At 34.2% G+C, this 15,406-nt stretch overlaps 1 protein-coding gene across 1 annotated transcript in view; it reads left to right on the forward strand.

Moving 5' to 3' along the window:
* LOC129225835 (neuralized-like protein 4) overlaps positions 1-15,406 on the forward strand; it is a gene marked incomplete in the record, with an annotated part of 156,574 nt that overhangs the window by 122,982 nt on the left and 18,186 nt on the right. The window contains 2 exon segments of the mRNA XM_054860354.1: positions 5,117-5,281; positions 7,921-8,100. Of these exon segments, the coding sequence (XP_054716329.1) occupies positions 5,117-5,281; positions 7,921-8,100 (345 nt within the window).

A 15,406-nucleotide genomic window follows, 5' to 3' on the forward strand; every position in this document is an offset into this window, starting at 1 on the left:
GCCTTGAATAACATCTGGCTATTCTAGTCTGTGTGGCGTCGTTCACATACCCAGGAGTGCCCAACCCACTAAGGGCATGGACGCACCCCTCAATATCGCGGAGCCCCCCCCCCCCTGAAAAGCAAGAGCAACTTTTAAAAAACTGAGAAAAATACCCCTCAAAACAATCCCTCTAAAATGTTCGATGGCGCAGTCTGGGCCATGACCCCTTCTATGTGGGCTGACGTACCTGCTTCTTTTAGAGTTAAACGTGCAATTCGAGTGAATAAACATATTTATTACAAGCGTCTACTGTTTGTGCTGGTCAATATTTAAGAAAAATGTCACAATTTTGCTTTATTGGCAGCAAATTTTTGACTGAAGGTGAAACTGCTGTGCTGGGCAGTCGTGAAATGCAAACTTTAATCAATGCAAGTGTCGTTAGAAGTTATAAGAATGCTAATTATTTAAGAAGTCAAATGTCCGTTACAATTCACGTGGATTGCATACACCCGGAAAAGTTTAATCTCTGCAGCAACGTGAGGATTTAATTCCAAGGCCGAATACTTCAAAAGTAAATCCTCCTCGTACTGTAGCGCGATTAAATGAATTTGAATCCAACTTTTGTTTTCAAAAACACTGTTTATTTTGTGGCTGTGAAGCGGATAAAGAGGCTGAGAAGAAGAAAGCTCAGAATTATCGCAGAAATATTCATAAAGCAGCGACTAAATCATACTCAACATTAAAACGTGCAAGGGCAGCTCTTGGTACACCTCCGAACGATCTTTAGCTAATTTTAAAAGGGATTCTTTGAATGCAAGTGTAGAAAATTTAAGAATTTTTCTGCGATAATTCTGCGTTTTGTTCTTCTCAGCCTCTTCATCCGCAAAAAATATTTTGAGGTGTCGCTCCGCCTTGAAGTTGATCATAAATGCATAAAAACTGGAAAAATTTACAATACTTTCATCAAGTATCAAAATTTGATAAATTTGATGTTATCACTCTTAAGAGTAGGCTTTTTGTTTAGATTACACATTGCATAAGATCATTTTAACAATAAACTGTATTTTAAAGTTCCACACATGCGTTGAATCTTGAATTTGACCAATATAGTGTCAGAATTGTTTAACACAGTGTTGCTCCGTACCTAGAGAAAAAACATTAGAAGTTATGATTTGTAAAGTTTGCTTTCATATTAATTAATTCTTACATAGATACGGAAAAAAAGAGCAATAAAAGCATTTCTTATCTAGTAAAAAAAATGTTAATTCTCCACTTAGCCCATAACTTTATCTCAAAATGTTAAATTTACCTATGATAGAGAACAAAGGTTAAGTATAAACATTTTAAAATATAAATGTGGCTTGCAACAGCCCACATAAGTCACCCTTTAAAACAAAAGACGTTGCTAAAGAAACTTTAATGGGTTTTGAGCCCTCAAACTGTAACCACATTGATTACAATAAAACATAGGTTTGGCGTGCGAGTTGAACTATTTTGCTTCTCATAATTTTCAGTCTTGATTGAAATTGTGGCTTGATGGTATTGTGGCTCAATATTTCTAGATTCTAATCTGAATCGAATAAATCCATCCCTTTTGGTTAGACAACAAACTGTACCTGACAGTTCTTTCTCTTATTTTACCTATCGTCTCGCTGCTTTAGTATGACATGTGAGGTTTTGAAAGCCATACTATACTCAGTACGCCATCAAGCAATTTCTTTCAAAGTTTTATCAAAAGTCCCCTTTTTGAAAGAGGGAGCTGCCGAGTTTTACCAGTTCTGCTTATCAATGAGCTCATAGTATTCTCTCAGCTTCAAAATTGAAATCTGGAATTATAAATGATCTTTGTCCATCTTCGAACTGGCCGTCGTAATCCGTCTCGAAACAAGTTCTCTGATGGTCATCCGCAATACCTAGTATTATATTTTTTAGATTCTCAAAGTAACCAGTTTGCAGAACAAGAGCTGATGATCCAAACATAATACGATGACAAGTTTGAAGAATTCGATTGTACAGCGAAAATTTACAATTCCAGATTTCAACTTGAGTTCTTTGATAAGCAGAAGTGGGAAAACTCGGATCATCTTCTTAAAAAAGGAATATCAGATAAAACTTTAAAAGAAATAGTGCTTGATTGCGTAACTATTGAATTATATGATTTCCAATACCTCAAGTTATACTAAAGCAGTGAGACGACGCGCAAAATTAGATGAAGAAGCGTCAACCACAGTTTGTTATCTAACCAAGAGAGATGGATTTTAGAATCTAGAAATCTTAACTACAATGTATCACTAAGGCCAAACATTGTCAGGAGTCAAGATAATAATGCGACTCGCCAGCCAAACTATGTTTTATTGAATGAAATGTGGTTACAGTTTGAGAGCTCAAAAAACATTTAAAGGGGGGGGGAGTTGTTTAGAGGGGTATTTTTCTCAGTTTTTGGAGAAGGCTCTTGTTTTTGAGGGGGGCTCCACGATATTGAGGGGTGCGCCCATGCCCTTAGTGGGTTGGGCACCTCCGGGTACGTGAACGATGCCACATGGATTAGAATAGCCAGATGTTATTCAAGGCCATGCGAGTGGAGGGGATTCTGTAAGTGACTGGCTGTCTTTTGAGAGTACGCAATATCTGGGAAATGGTTTGGTCTTGGAGATAAAAATCATAAGGACCATTTTTATAGAGAATCTTGAGATCTACAACTTTGGTCTGAGGTACTTTTCAATAAAACTTACCGTTTTTGAGAAAAATCCAAAAAACCTAAAATTTTGACCTTTGACCCCGAATAACTTTTTTAGCGCACATGGGATCGACGGGGACTTTTGGCACTTTATTTGTAATGCTAAACCCAAGGTCTCTACAAAAATTTAGCTTTCCCGGAATTTTTGTTATTTGATCACTATTTTTATGTCTAAATTGACCGGGCTAACAACACCATTTCAAATTTGTATGCTGCAATCTCTTATTGGTTCATCTTACACCACGCCTAAAAAACGACACATATTTTTTTCCAGAACGGCAAGTCTTTCCCACTTTGAGTGTGCTTCTCGCTTGCAGTTCGTAATACGCCTAATGACTTCGTTCGGAATGAGAAAGGGGAGATTTTAAGCTTCCCGAAGTCAAAGAGATTTTGAGCTTCCTGAAGAGCTCGTAATAAGCACCTAGCCCAGAACCTGTTGCTTAATGTCACATTTGTATTTATTTTGCCATAAATGCAGATGCTCCGTTCCTCCCAACTCTTCTCTGCTTTTTATAAACTTTTTCCTGAAAATTTTTTTATGGGTTTCAAAGTGGATGTACATTTTAAATCGTATTACAAAACACACTATGATTCCTTAAAATACACCACCAGCTCAGTTATTCCATCCGAGGACTGCAGTTTCGTGCTTTTTAGCACCACCAGCTCATGTGATTCCTATTCCAGGCTGATGAGTGCTACAAAGCACGAAACTGCAGTCCTCGGATGGAATAACTGAGCTGGTGGTGTATTTTAAGTATTCCTGCCTTAGCCCTGGCTTAGGGCGGTAACTTACTACAAAACACTATGATTGTTTGTCGCATATTTCTCTAGTTACTGTTTTAAAGAATTATTCTTTTTGTTGCTAAAAATCTCTAATTAAGTTTCCTTTTTTAAAAAATATATAATCTTTCTGAAGGTTTTCAAAGTTCTTCTGAGGTCTTAGGACATTTGACAGGACTTAATTACTTAAAATGTCAGCTCAAAAATATTTTTTTTTTTAAATTTGCATTGAGTTTATTTTTACTTGAGTTTTTTTGAGTTTTAATTTACCTTGTAACAAAATGTTGAAACCCCAAAGCTGATTTCTGAAAAGTGATTCGTAGGTAGCAGAATTAACAACTTTGCTGCTGTACAATTACAAAAAAAAAAGCGCCTTCTAACAACTATTCTTATAAGCTTCAGGCTTTTTCAAGAACTACCCCTTCCCTTTTATTGTTTTGTTCAAAAAAAGGTGGAGGGGAGGTGGATTCTGCCACTGATCTGGTGATTATATTCAAAATAACTTGACATTTTATTGCATACTTATCATACACTCACACTATGCCTATATATTCTGTAGAATATTTTCAAACAGTTGAACATCTGTCGCAGAACATTGCAAAACATTCTGCTTTGAGGTCTAAATCTGCCGTGAATCTTTTTGGTATTTTCTCTATGCATTGACAAAACCATTTTAAATGGTTTTGTTTGGTTGAATAATTCAAAATTGCCCCTCTTTATCCTTTCCTAAATCTTCATTTAGTTTTACCTTCAAATTATATTCCTTTTTACAGCGTATTTTCTCACTGACAGATCAGCTTTGTGCATATGTTCAGTTACTTATCTCTTTGGATAAAACATCCATCTCTTAAGGGAATATAGCGTAGGTTTCTTAATTATGGGTAGTAGAGTGCATTAAGGTTTAGCCACCATGAACACTTCCAGCACAATATTATAATGTAATTAAAAATAGTTTTGCTGTTGTAATTTATTTGTTTTGAGCTAAATCTATCCTTAAAATCATTGAATTAGTGTATGAAAACTCAAGTGTGTTGTCTCAGAACAGAAAAGAAAAATCTCTTTGAAGAATTTAAGTCATTTGCCTAATTTTACTTATGTTTAGATATTAGCCAAAAGACTGAGAAGGGATTGATTTTTCATAGATTAAAGGAAGACAGCCTCCGCTTGAATACAGTTTTTTTTTAACCATCAGCCACTTTCTCTATTTTTCTCCATTTTGTCATTTCTGTTTTTAACTGTCCTATGTTTTTCCTCTTATAATAATGTAGTGTACATTTCTGTCATTGAATTGCAATAAAATCAATTTTTAAAGGATTTAGTAGTATAAAATATTGAACCTATTCAAGAATTTTCTTTAATTCACATTAATATAAAAACAAAAGAACCACAGACTTTTAAATTTCCAACTCTTTGTCTCAAATACTAAGTAGAGTATGTCTAGATTATTCTATGCATGCATAAGAGGCAAAAAATTTTGGTAAACATCATATAGAATATTTTGTTTCTACATTTGATTCAGAAAATTACAATCATCTAGCGCTTTGAATTCTTTCAAGATTTTGTATGATTGAAAAATTATTACTTTAGATTACTACACAAAAGTTATTTGTTAATAATTTTCAGGTCCAAATTAATAATCTTCAGTCTGAATGGACTGGTTCTATTCGAATTGGAGTGACAACTGAAACCCCAGATTCAATTTCCTTTCCTGTTTCTGTTCTTTCAGTACAGCGTGGCACGTGGATAATTTCTCGTGATTCTGTATTCTGCAATGGAATCCAAGTGAGTTAAATTTTTACTTGTAAAATTATTGCTTCACTCAAAAACTATTTCAATTTTGCCACTCTTGATGTACTTAAAATTGACTACCATTGGGGACAAGCTGCTTCGCATCTTATGCCGTTAAATATTAGCAATGAAAAAAGACACTATGGGTCTCAAGTGAATAGTATTTTAGCACATAATAAAAACTATTTTATTCTCTGCGCACACAACACAAAATAACAATGTAGCTATGCTTAAGCCTGTGGCAGATATACTGCGGCGGAAATTGTCCAAGACTCGACCACAGCGTGCAATAATTATTTTTTCATTTGAAAGTTCACCAGTATGAAACAAGTACCATAAAGTGGGGCTACTTGAGCCTCCAGGAGCTACTTGAACCCATGAGAAAAGAGTGTTTTAAATCCATCCTGGTCCTATATAACTCAATGTATAGACTTAAAAAACTTGATCCGTGACAGGTAGAAGTATTAGGTAAAAGCTGGAGCATGAAACAGTTTCTGCTATTCCCGCCTTTTTCTGATTGAGGTTGTGATTGCAAGTTGTCTAAACAGTTGTTTTTTGTGTCTGCAAACTTTCACATGTAAGTTCATGGAAACATCTGATATCTTCAAGCTCAATATAGTTTTATGTTTGCATTCTATTTTTTAATAAAATAACAGCGTTTTAAGGTTATAGTTATATAATTAACACAATAACTAATATAAGTTCGTAAAAGTGCACTGGTTGCCTTAAAATGGGGCTAATTGAACTCAGCGTTCAAACAGCCCCAAACCACATTTCATCCCTAAATTATGTTAAGTAAGGTTTGTAATCTTTTAAAATACAGAGGTTAGTTACTATTTATACCAGTTTTTTGCAGATCTGGGGATAAAAAAAGGTCCGAAAGTAAAAGAGAACCCCTTAAAGTAGGAAATAATGTGGATTATTAAGAAGAAAAATTACAATTGTGTACAGATTCAACAAATTCCGGAGAAATGTCTTAGAGAGTGGCATCAGCCCATTTTGACTTAAATATATCAACTCTAAAAAGGAAATTAAAAGATTGTTCATAAAACAAGCCTGGGCATCCTGTAGTACTGGGCATCCTGTCCTAGTAGTAGCTAGGAAGAGCAGGGGTATTAAATACTATCAGAGGAAAAAAAATCCACCCAAGCCATTAAATTGAGAGATTTTCATTATTTCTAATGTTTAAATAATGAGCATTTCAATTGGTTTTAGTTGTAGTTAGATTATGTTTCTATTTGAGAAATTATGCTTGCCTAAAATTATGTTTTTATGTGTACGTTGATTTTATATTAATTTATATAAATAATTTGCAATTTATATAAATAGTTTGCTCAATAGAATGTACATCTTGAGTTTATTTTTCAAAACCATTGGTCTTTCTTGATACCACCATCTATTTTACAGCTTTTTCTAATGGATTTTCAGAGTGGGACCAAGTAGCCATGGCACGGGGCTACTTGAACCCAATTTTTAAAAATAGGAAAAACATATAAAAAGTTAAAATTGTTGTTTAAAAAAGGCTTTAGGTGGTAGCAGAACGTCAGAAAAATGGTAAAAACAAGGTTATCAGTTCACATTATGGGTTTAACAAAGCATTCAGTGTAAAACTCGCAAAAAGTATGAAATTTCGAGTCCAAGTAGCCCCACTTTACGGTACTAAAATTCTTTGATACCATTTTCTAAAAAGAGTACTTTTTTATTTGAAAAGTCTGTTACAGTAGAATACCTTTATAAGGCCGATCTATAAAACGCAATTCTCTATAAACCGCACAACTTTTCAGAAGTTACCAATAGGTTTTAAAGTTAAAAAAAAAATCCCTCTGTTTGTCTTTGCAAACATAAAAATTGTTAGGCAAATAAAATTTTGAAACAGTTTTTCATCTTTCCATTTTAATTCAAAACTTTTAAATTAAAATTAGTACCCACAGTAAACAGGAAATACCAGATGGCTCTTAAAAATACAGCTGTTATGCAAACCATGAAGCTAGCAGAAGTGCAGGATAATTCACTTTCTTTTGATTGTGAAACATATTTATTTGTGAATGACTAACAGTAATTAATATTAGTGCTTTAATACTCATCGCAGATAAAATTCATTCTAAAGTGCTGATATATAGATATATTCTGAATATTAGTTTTAAAATTTGTGAAATGATCTGTATAACGCAAAACCTGTATAATCCAAAAGCTCCAGTCCCAAGGTGTGTCTTATAATGGTCTTCTACTGTACTTTAGTCAAATAGAAGTAGTTGTTGAGTTTGGATAAGTTTGGGGAGGGAAAAGAATGTTTCAAATGCAAATATTATGATTATAAGAATGTGAAAAAAAAGTTAAATAATTAAATAGTATTACTACTTTTTTTTCTTTATCCCCTAAAATAGCATTTTCTTCACAAAATGCTTTTAAGGCTTCAATCTACTCAAGTCTGAATTTTCCCCCGTGATTTTGGTTTTCTTTTCCTTTTTTTTTTTCTTTTTTTAAAGAAGCATTTGCTCTAAAAATTAAAAGTAGTGGGTTTTGAAATAAATATGCCTGTTTCAAAGTGTGACCCCCCAGTCTCTATGAACTACAATTGTAGTTCTGTTTGTTTGATCTCAAGGGATTCAAATCGGTTTAAAATTTTCACATAGGTTAAGACAAAATATGGACCAAATCTCGATGCATTAAGGAATGGACATTTGGTTGGAGTCAAAGTTCACCAGGATAGAAGTTTGCATTTATACATTAATGGAATAGATCAAGGTATAGCTGCTGAAGAAGTACCACATCCTGTGTATGCTGTTGTTGACATTTATGGTCAGTGTAAACAGGTGAGTTTTTACCATCCTGTTTTTAAGAAATTTCATTTTGATCCATCAGATATACACTGGCCGCAAAAATTCAAGGTACAACATGTTTTACGAAGCTCACCATAAATAAAAATGGCAGTAACAATAAAATGCATAGTTTGCATGAATGATAATAACGAACTCTAAGACCATTTGTGAAAAAATGATAGCTACCACATTTATTTTATAGAAAAGAACATATCTTTATGAGTGAGAAAAAAATATGCTAATATAAATCTTTTGTACTTTTGTGTGTAAAGTTGTGTTGATTTTCAACTGTTGTTGGCAATTTCAGTAACAATAGTCAATAGAGTGTAGAAAATGTCTGAGACATCGTTTACCCGATTCGTTAAGGTGGAAGGCAGTTGGATGGATGGAAATAGGATTGTCGCAGGCTGATGCTGCTTGATGTCTCAATGTTTCTCTTAGTCTCGTTCAGCAACTTTGGGATCTATATCTATCCGAGGATTATTGTGCCGCAGCTTGTTGCAGCCCACTTTGTAGCATCAGGAAGAAGAATCTCTGCTACTGCAGTGCAAAATCGTCTTCACAATTCAGGTCTCTATGCAAGATGACCAGTTGTGTGTGTTCCTCTCAACAGACTGAAGCAAAGGATCCACTTCTGCTGGGCAAGAGAGAACATGTTTCCTGGACCCAGCAGCAATGGGCTTCTGTGCTGTTCACAGACGAGTCCAGATTTACATTCGAGAATGATTCAGGGCATATACTGATCTGGAGGGAACAGCGCACTAGATATCATCAATCCAACACTGTTGAAAGACATAGTTACCAAGGTGGTGGAATCATGGTTTGGGCAAGGATCTTGCTTGGTGGTCACACTGACCTGCATGTGTTCCATGGAGGAACTCTGACCAGGGACGTAACTAGAGGGGGGCAGACGGGGCTCGTGCCCCGGGCGCCAGATTTTGGGGGCGCTAAACTGACTAAATAAATGCTTAAATTTAATTTTTAAAAAAAGGCCAAGTTATTAAAAGCCAACCCCCCCCCCCCCCCCCCCGTTTCCAAAAAAAAAAACGCTGTGCAGGTGCTGGCAGAAAGTTAGCATGGTTTAATATGGATCAAGAGTGGGAAGTATAAACAGAGAGAGAGAGAAGGAGGGAGCAGTAAATAGCATAAATGTGTTTTCTCAGAGTGACCAATAGTTGTTATATCTTTTACCTAAGACTTTTTCTCTCAGAGGAGGAATATGGGAGCTAAGCTGAGGGAAATACACACCAATACAAAACAGCGGAAATGCTCAAATGTCCTTTTTCTACAATTAAACGTTATAAAGTTGTCAACAAAGATGTCTCCCTCTCAGCTTTTACAATGACTAGAACTTGTCTACCCCTCCCCAAGGGCCTAAGGGATAATCTTTACACTGTTCCTTTGGCCGTAGCCCATGGCTTAGGAATTGGAGCCACTATCTTTATCCAACAGAACCATTCTCTAAAATGTATCCTCTCTAGCTCGTACCACGAACTTTTTTTTCTGCTTTTTACTCCGTTCTCGGCATATTTTTTGCTCATATTGTATAGTTTTAAATCAATTTTAAGATATGTCGAAGAAACCATTTAAAGCTGAATTCAGAAAGATAGCGAAGGACCACGAAAAAGAGGCCCCCAACAATCTTCATCTTATTTATCATCGTGGTTAAATGCTAATGACGTTAGGAGAGTAGATAAGGCATTGTTTGTATGATTTGAATGATGTAATACAAATTTGTTGAATTTTATAATTTTTCTCATTCTTGGAAAAAAATCTCGCACTATAATAATGGAGATTCAATTTAAAGTTTGGGAGGCTGCCAATTTTGCTTTAGAAAGTACTAGGGTTATTTTGAGGATAAATTGAACTAAAACGATAAATTTTTGACTTAGTTTCAATATATTTTTTCCACCCACACAATATTTTAAATATGCTTAAATCATCAACGTCAATCAATGTGTCAGAAATCAGCAATTTTTTACGGCTATAAACTTGAATTTTCCTTTGGTACTTTTGATGCATATTTATAATTACAGTAGAAGTCTTGCCCCCGTTTATCCAGATCTCCGGCTTATCCAGATCAAATTTTTAAATTTAAAAAATGTATTCACTGAAATGATATAATTCTAAATTATGATAGCCGGAACGAAGCTGTTAATGTACCAAATATTTGCTCTTTATTTTGATTAAATACACAACTCCTGCATAGGACGTGCAATAAATTATAGTCATCTAATAAACAACATAGCATATTTGGAGTGTCATTCCTACACCATAGCAGCTGAACTATAAATGATTAAGTGTTTGCGAGTAACAATCCTACGTAATTTTGTTACAGCGTTTTTTGCTGTTATAAAAGTTAAGTCTGCTTATTTACGAATGTTTTACAAATTAGCCGGATTTTCGTTATCCGGATTGCCTTTGGTCCCCCGCTAGTTCGGAAAAATGAAGTTGTACTGTAAATGAAAATAACCTGAACGGAAGCGCACTGAAAACATATAATATTTAACATTTTTATGATATGTGTTTAAAAAAAAGGTTAACCGTAAGATTTGATCTTAAGCACATTAGGTTTCTGTTTTTCTATTAACTGTTTCTCAGATGTATACTATATACCAGAGTTGGGGGACATGCTTCCTTTATAAAAATTAGCTCTTGGAATAATTAATATTTAACTGTACAGATTGCGTAAATTTAAAATGTGTTACACATAAAATTGTTAAGATAGAGTTTAAATAAGATAATAAGTAAGAAACAAAAACAATCTACTAAATTTTTTATCGGATTTAAAATTATTTCACGTATTATTGCGATATGTTGCTCTTTTGTAGTTGAATATTGTTATTTTTCTTGCGAATTTCTTCATAGTAGTATATTAAAATACTGAAAAAAAAATTGCAAATCTTTGTTTTATTGAAGTCATAATTATTAATTTTTTTTTAAAAGCAATATTGCAACAAGTTGTGAAAAACTCTCTTGTGGAAATACAAAAATATTTTTCCTTGAATAACTTCGTATGTAAAATAATAAATAAAATACTTAATGATTTTTACCCCCAATCGCTATTTTTAAAAGAAGCAATACAGTGATAAAGCTCTATAAAATCTTATAATTACGTAAAAGTCGCATTTATAAGGCTTATGACATTATAGGCAGCGGACTACTTTATCACTGCCTTTCAAATATGGCTTCCAGTGGTGAAAAGGTTCAAAAATGATACCAAATGGAATGTTATTTATCTATTTGTTCTACTGGTTAAAGAGCACTCCATTACGGAGTAACGAAAAATTACATTACAAGACATATATAAATTGCAAATGCATTTTGTGTAAAATTCGTCCTTGACTCATATAAGGCAGGGAGAAGCAAAGGGATGTAAGTGAACATTTTCAAGTTTTGAGTAAAACGCTTATAGCCTAGGTAGAATTTCATTGATTTTTTTTTCATGCTGTACAGCAGCACCTACCAGGGCTACTAGTACTATCTCTGGCCCCAATACAGAGGAGGGGTTCACCTACTATGTGTCCTGGTTATCTCCAAATTTTTAATTTTGCCACTTGCATCCCTTTGCATCTCACTGCCTCAAATGTAACCGTCTCCTCCGTGATTCTGCTCCATTTGCGTTGAAATTTGTTAGTTAGAATTAAATTTAAGATTTATTTAAGATCTTAATTTTAGATTTAAGTTCTTGTTTATTGTATATAGTTTGCCATGTGGTGCATTTAGCCCAATTTGATATTCTGTCGTGCATATACTGGAGCTTAAACACCCTCTTTTTAGTTTGTAGTTTAATTTTTTGGTCTTTTGACCAAACTTATTGATTTCTCTACGGCTGATGAGCTCTTAATTCAACCTTTCAACTTTTTCTATTAATTGCTGCTTGTATTTTTCTTTTTCGCATCATTATTATTCTTAAAAATTGTTTAAAACTTGTTATTTGACTTGTATATTTATATATTTACTTGGCTTTTTAGTTTTGCTGCGTTGCGCATCTATGAGTTTTTGGTTTGGTCTTTTCAGTATTCTTCACTTGTATTATAATTATAATAATAATTATATATATATATATATATATATATATATATATATATATATATAGGAAACGTGTGTTTTCTCTGTAATGTGCGTGAGGGGCCCTGGTGTTGACGTTATGAAGTTTCTCTGGGATTTTTTTTTTTTTTTGTTTTGTTTGTTTTGTATGGGGGGGGGGCGCTGAAACGAGATCTTGCCCCTGTTCGAAAATGACATAGTTACGTCCCTGACTCTGACTGGTCTGAGATATTGAGATGAGATCCTTGATCCATATGCCCGCCCATATGCTGGTGCTATTGGTAATGATTTCATTCTGATGGACGGTAATGCGCGACTTCACCGAGCTCAGATTGTTGAGGAGTATCTTGAGGATCATGGTTTGGATTGAATAGAATGGCCAGATTGATCTCTGGACCTGAATCCGATAATATATCTTTGGGGCTATCTTGTCTGAAAGGTTGTTGCTTTAAATCCTCCTCCTAGGTCGTTACATGAGTTGGAACAAGGCTTACTCTGTGTCTGGTCTTCGCTGCTTATTACAGTGTCCAAAAACTTAATAAACAGCATGGAAAATTGATGCCGCCAATTTATTTAAGTTAGGGGGACACATTCCTTATGAGAACCCATTTTTGTATTGTTTCTATGCCATTTTACCACATAATACTGTGATGTTCTGTTTTCTTCAAAAATGAACATTTCCGCAAAGATTGCTTTTTTTTTTTTGCTATAAATTGTTTTTGCAATACACTCATACAAATTTCTATGACGCATTCAATAAAAAAATACTTAACGCAGATATAATCTAAATTTTTTGTTTCTACATTCATTCATTTGAAAATTACACACAAATAACAGTTGTACCTTAACTTTTTCAGGCCAGTGTATTCTAAAGTGAGACTTGCTTCTTGTTAAAGTTTTTGTTGTGCTAAAAGTATTTCATTTTAAATGATGTATAAAGCTCAAAATTTCTATGAAAATATTGATAATTAGTTGGGAAGATCTAATGAACCTGTGCAGTAAATGACTTGAAGCAAAGGATTTTTTTTTACTTCAGTCCGAATAAATTCTACTAAAAATGCTGACGGTCTATTTTTGATGAATAAAAATGTACAAAGTTTAAGTTAGTGCAATCTTACTACTATTATATATGCAAAAGTTTGTCTGTATGGATGGATGTTTGTTACTCTGTCACGCGAAAACTACTGAATGGATTTTGATGAAACTTTACAATAATATAGCTTATGCATCAGAATAACACATAAGGTAGTTTTCATCCCGTTATGGGGGGCAAAACTCCCATATGGGGGCAATTAAACAAAAATTTTGTATGAATTCTCTAATATGGGAATGAAAAAATACTTGCACATACTAACATTTTATGTCCATCAAAAGCTCTGATCTTTCTGGTGAAGATGGCGCCTGTTCTAAATTTCTAAGTAGAATAAAAACCAAGTTATGAGATTTTTAGTTCTATGTTCGAAGGCTTCCCTTTACCCAATACAAAAGTTAGTGTATCATCTCAATTCCCTGTCGATAGCGACAATTGTTGTATTGGTGACTATTTTTGCTTTTCATCTGACTGTTCGAGGCTTTTCTCAAGTCAAATTTTAAAGTAAGATTTTTGCACAAGATTGGCAAGAAAGACATGGATTTGGCTGATTATTTTCCAGTTTAATGCAACTTTATGGCAATTAATGGAGTTTAAAAAAAAAAAAATTGTGTTCACTGGGTATTTGATTAACCAGCAGGAATCTTGCCTAACTTATTTTGAGGAATCTTTTCAATAGCTAAGGCATTTGGCAATTTTTTCAGTTGTCGCTGTTTTGGAAGCCAAAGACTACGCAATTCTGTGTCTCGGTTTTCACCATGTAACCGAAATATTGCCATTTCTTTAATATTACTTTCTTTAAATCATTTGTTAACATGTAAAATAATCCACACACTAAATTAAGCAAATCCATAAACAGCACAAATTCATGCACAATTTCAAACAATTGCCAAATTTTACTACTTATTTTGGGAACATTTCGTGTAGCATCATTTTATGGTCACCAGAAGTATCCCAGTATTTGTCGACACTATTTCTTCGATGAAAATTAGTAACACACAGTTTTACAAAGTAGGGAGGAGGTGCCTTATCCAAGGTATCCCAAAACAATTACAGCAAATTAGGTAACATTTTAAATAGCAGTAAGGGATTGCAGGCGGCTACATTTTTTAGAAGTTTGTACTTTGATAGCAATACAGAGAAGATTTTAGAATATGTTCAAAAAAAAAAAAAAAAAGAAAGATATATCTTTTTAAACAAATAAAGTTTAATTTCTTATTTTTAAATTCCTCAAATTTTTATATGCATATTGTTTTTTGGTTTCTAAAAGAGTACTATTTTGTTCATGGGTAAGGAAGAAGCTCGATTTTTAATCACGTCAAAGCGGTCTCTTTCAGTTAGGACCGACACGAAGGGGGTGCTACACCCCTCCAGTTTTTCAGAAGTGGGGCCGCCAATTTCATTTTAGGGATGCAACAAACAAAGAAAAATCCCAACTCTTCATTGTTTAAAAAAAATAAAATAGTAATTATAAATGAACAATTGAAATAATAGTGACAAAAAGTATCTTTTCTATAAAATTTGAATGGAAAATGTAATCTTAAAATACAATTTAGTAACATCCAAGATTCCAGGGCCAGATTTGGAAGTGTGGATTATCTGGGGCAACAAAGGAGTGGAGACCCCTAATCAGGGTTCGAAAAGATCATCATATTTTCGAAATTATCCAATACTTTGATATATATCCGAATATTTTGATATATATGTATATATCCGATATTTTGGACCCGTAAAAGGTAGGATATTTTGTAAAGATTGTATTGTGGGGGCCCCATTGTTGTGGAGGCCCCAGGGCAGTATCCCCGCCTGCCCTCCCCTTAATCTGGCCCTGCATGATTCTCTTTTATTAGGATTATCTAAGGGCCACGGAAATGTAAACTTCAATCATTTTTTAACGCAAAAAAAAGAGTATTCAGTACACTATTCATTAGGCCACTGAGTGGGTATGCCTGCCTAGTCAGAAACTGTGGGCCCGGGTCAAATTAAAGAGCATAGAGGAAAATTAACATAATGAGAGGGAGGACCGGCGACAAAACTAACATGGTGCACGCCTTGTCTCTCAGAGACCCTGGTTTTACATAACCATTCTTCATGGTTCTTCAGTTAAAAAGAAAAAAAATAGATCTAAAGAGGATGGCTTTATAGGGTCCGTCCCACACG

This window comes from Uloborus diversus, chromosome 7 (genome assembly GCF_026930045.1).
Source record: "Uloborus diversus isolate 005 chromosome 7, Udiv.v.3.1, whole genome shotgun sequence".
NCBI lineage: Eukaryota > Metazoa > Arthropoda > Arachnida > Araneae > Uloboridae > Uloborus > Uloborus diversus.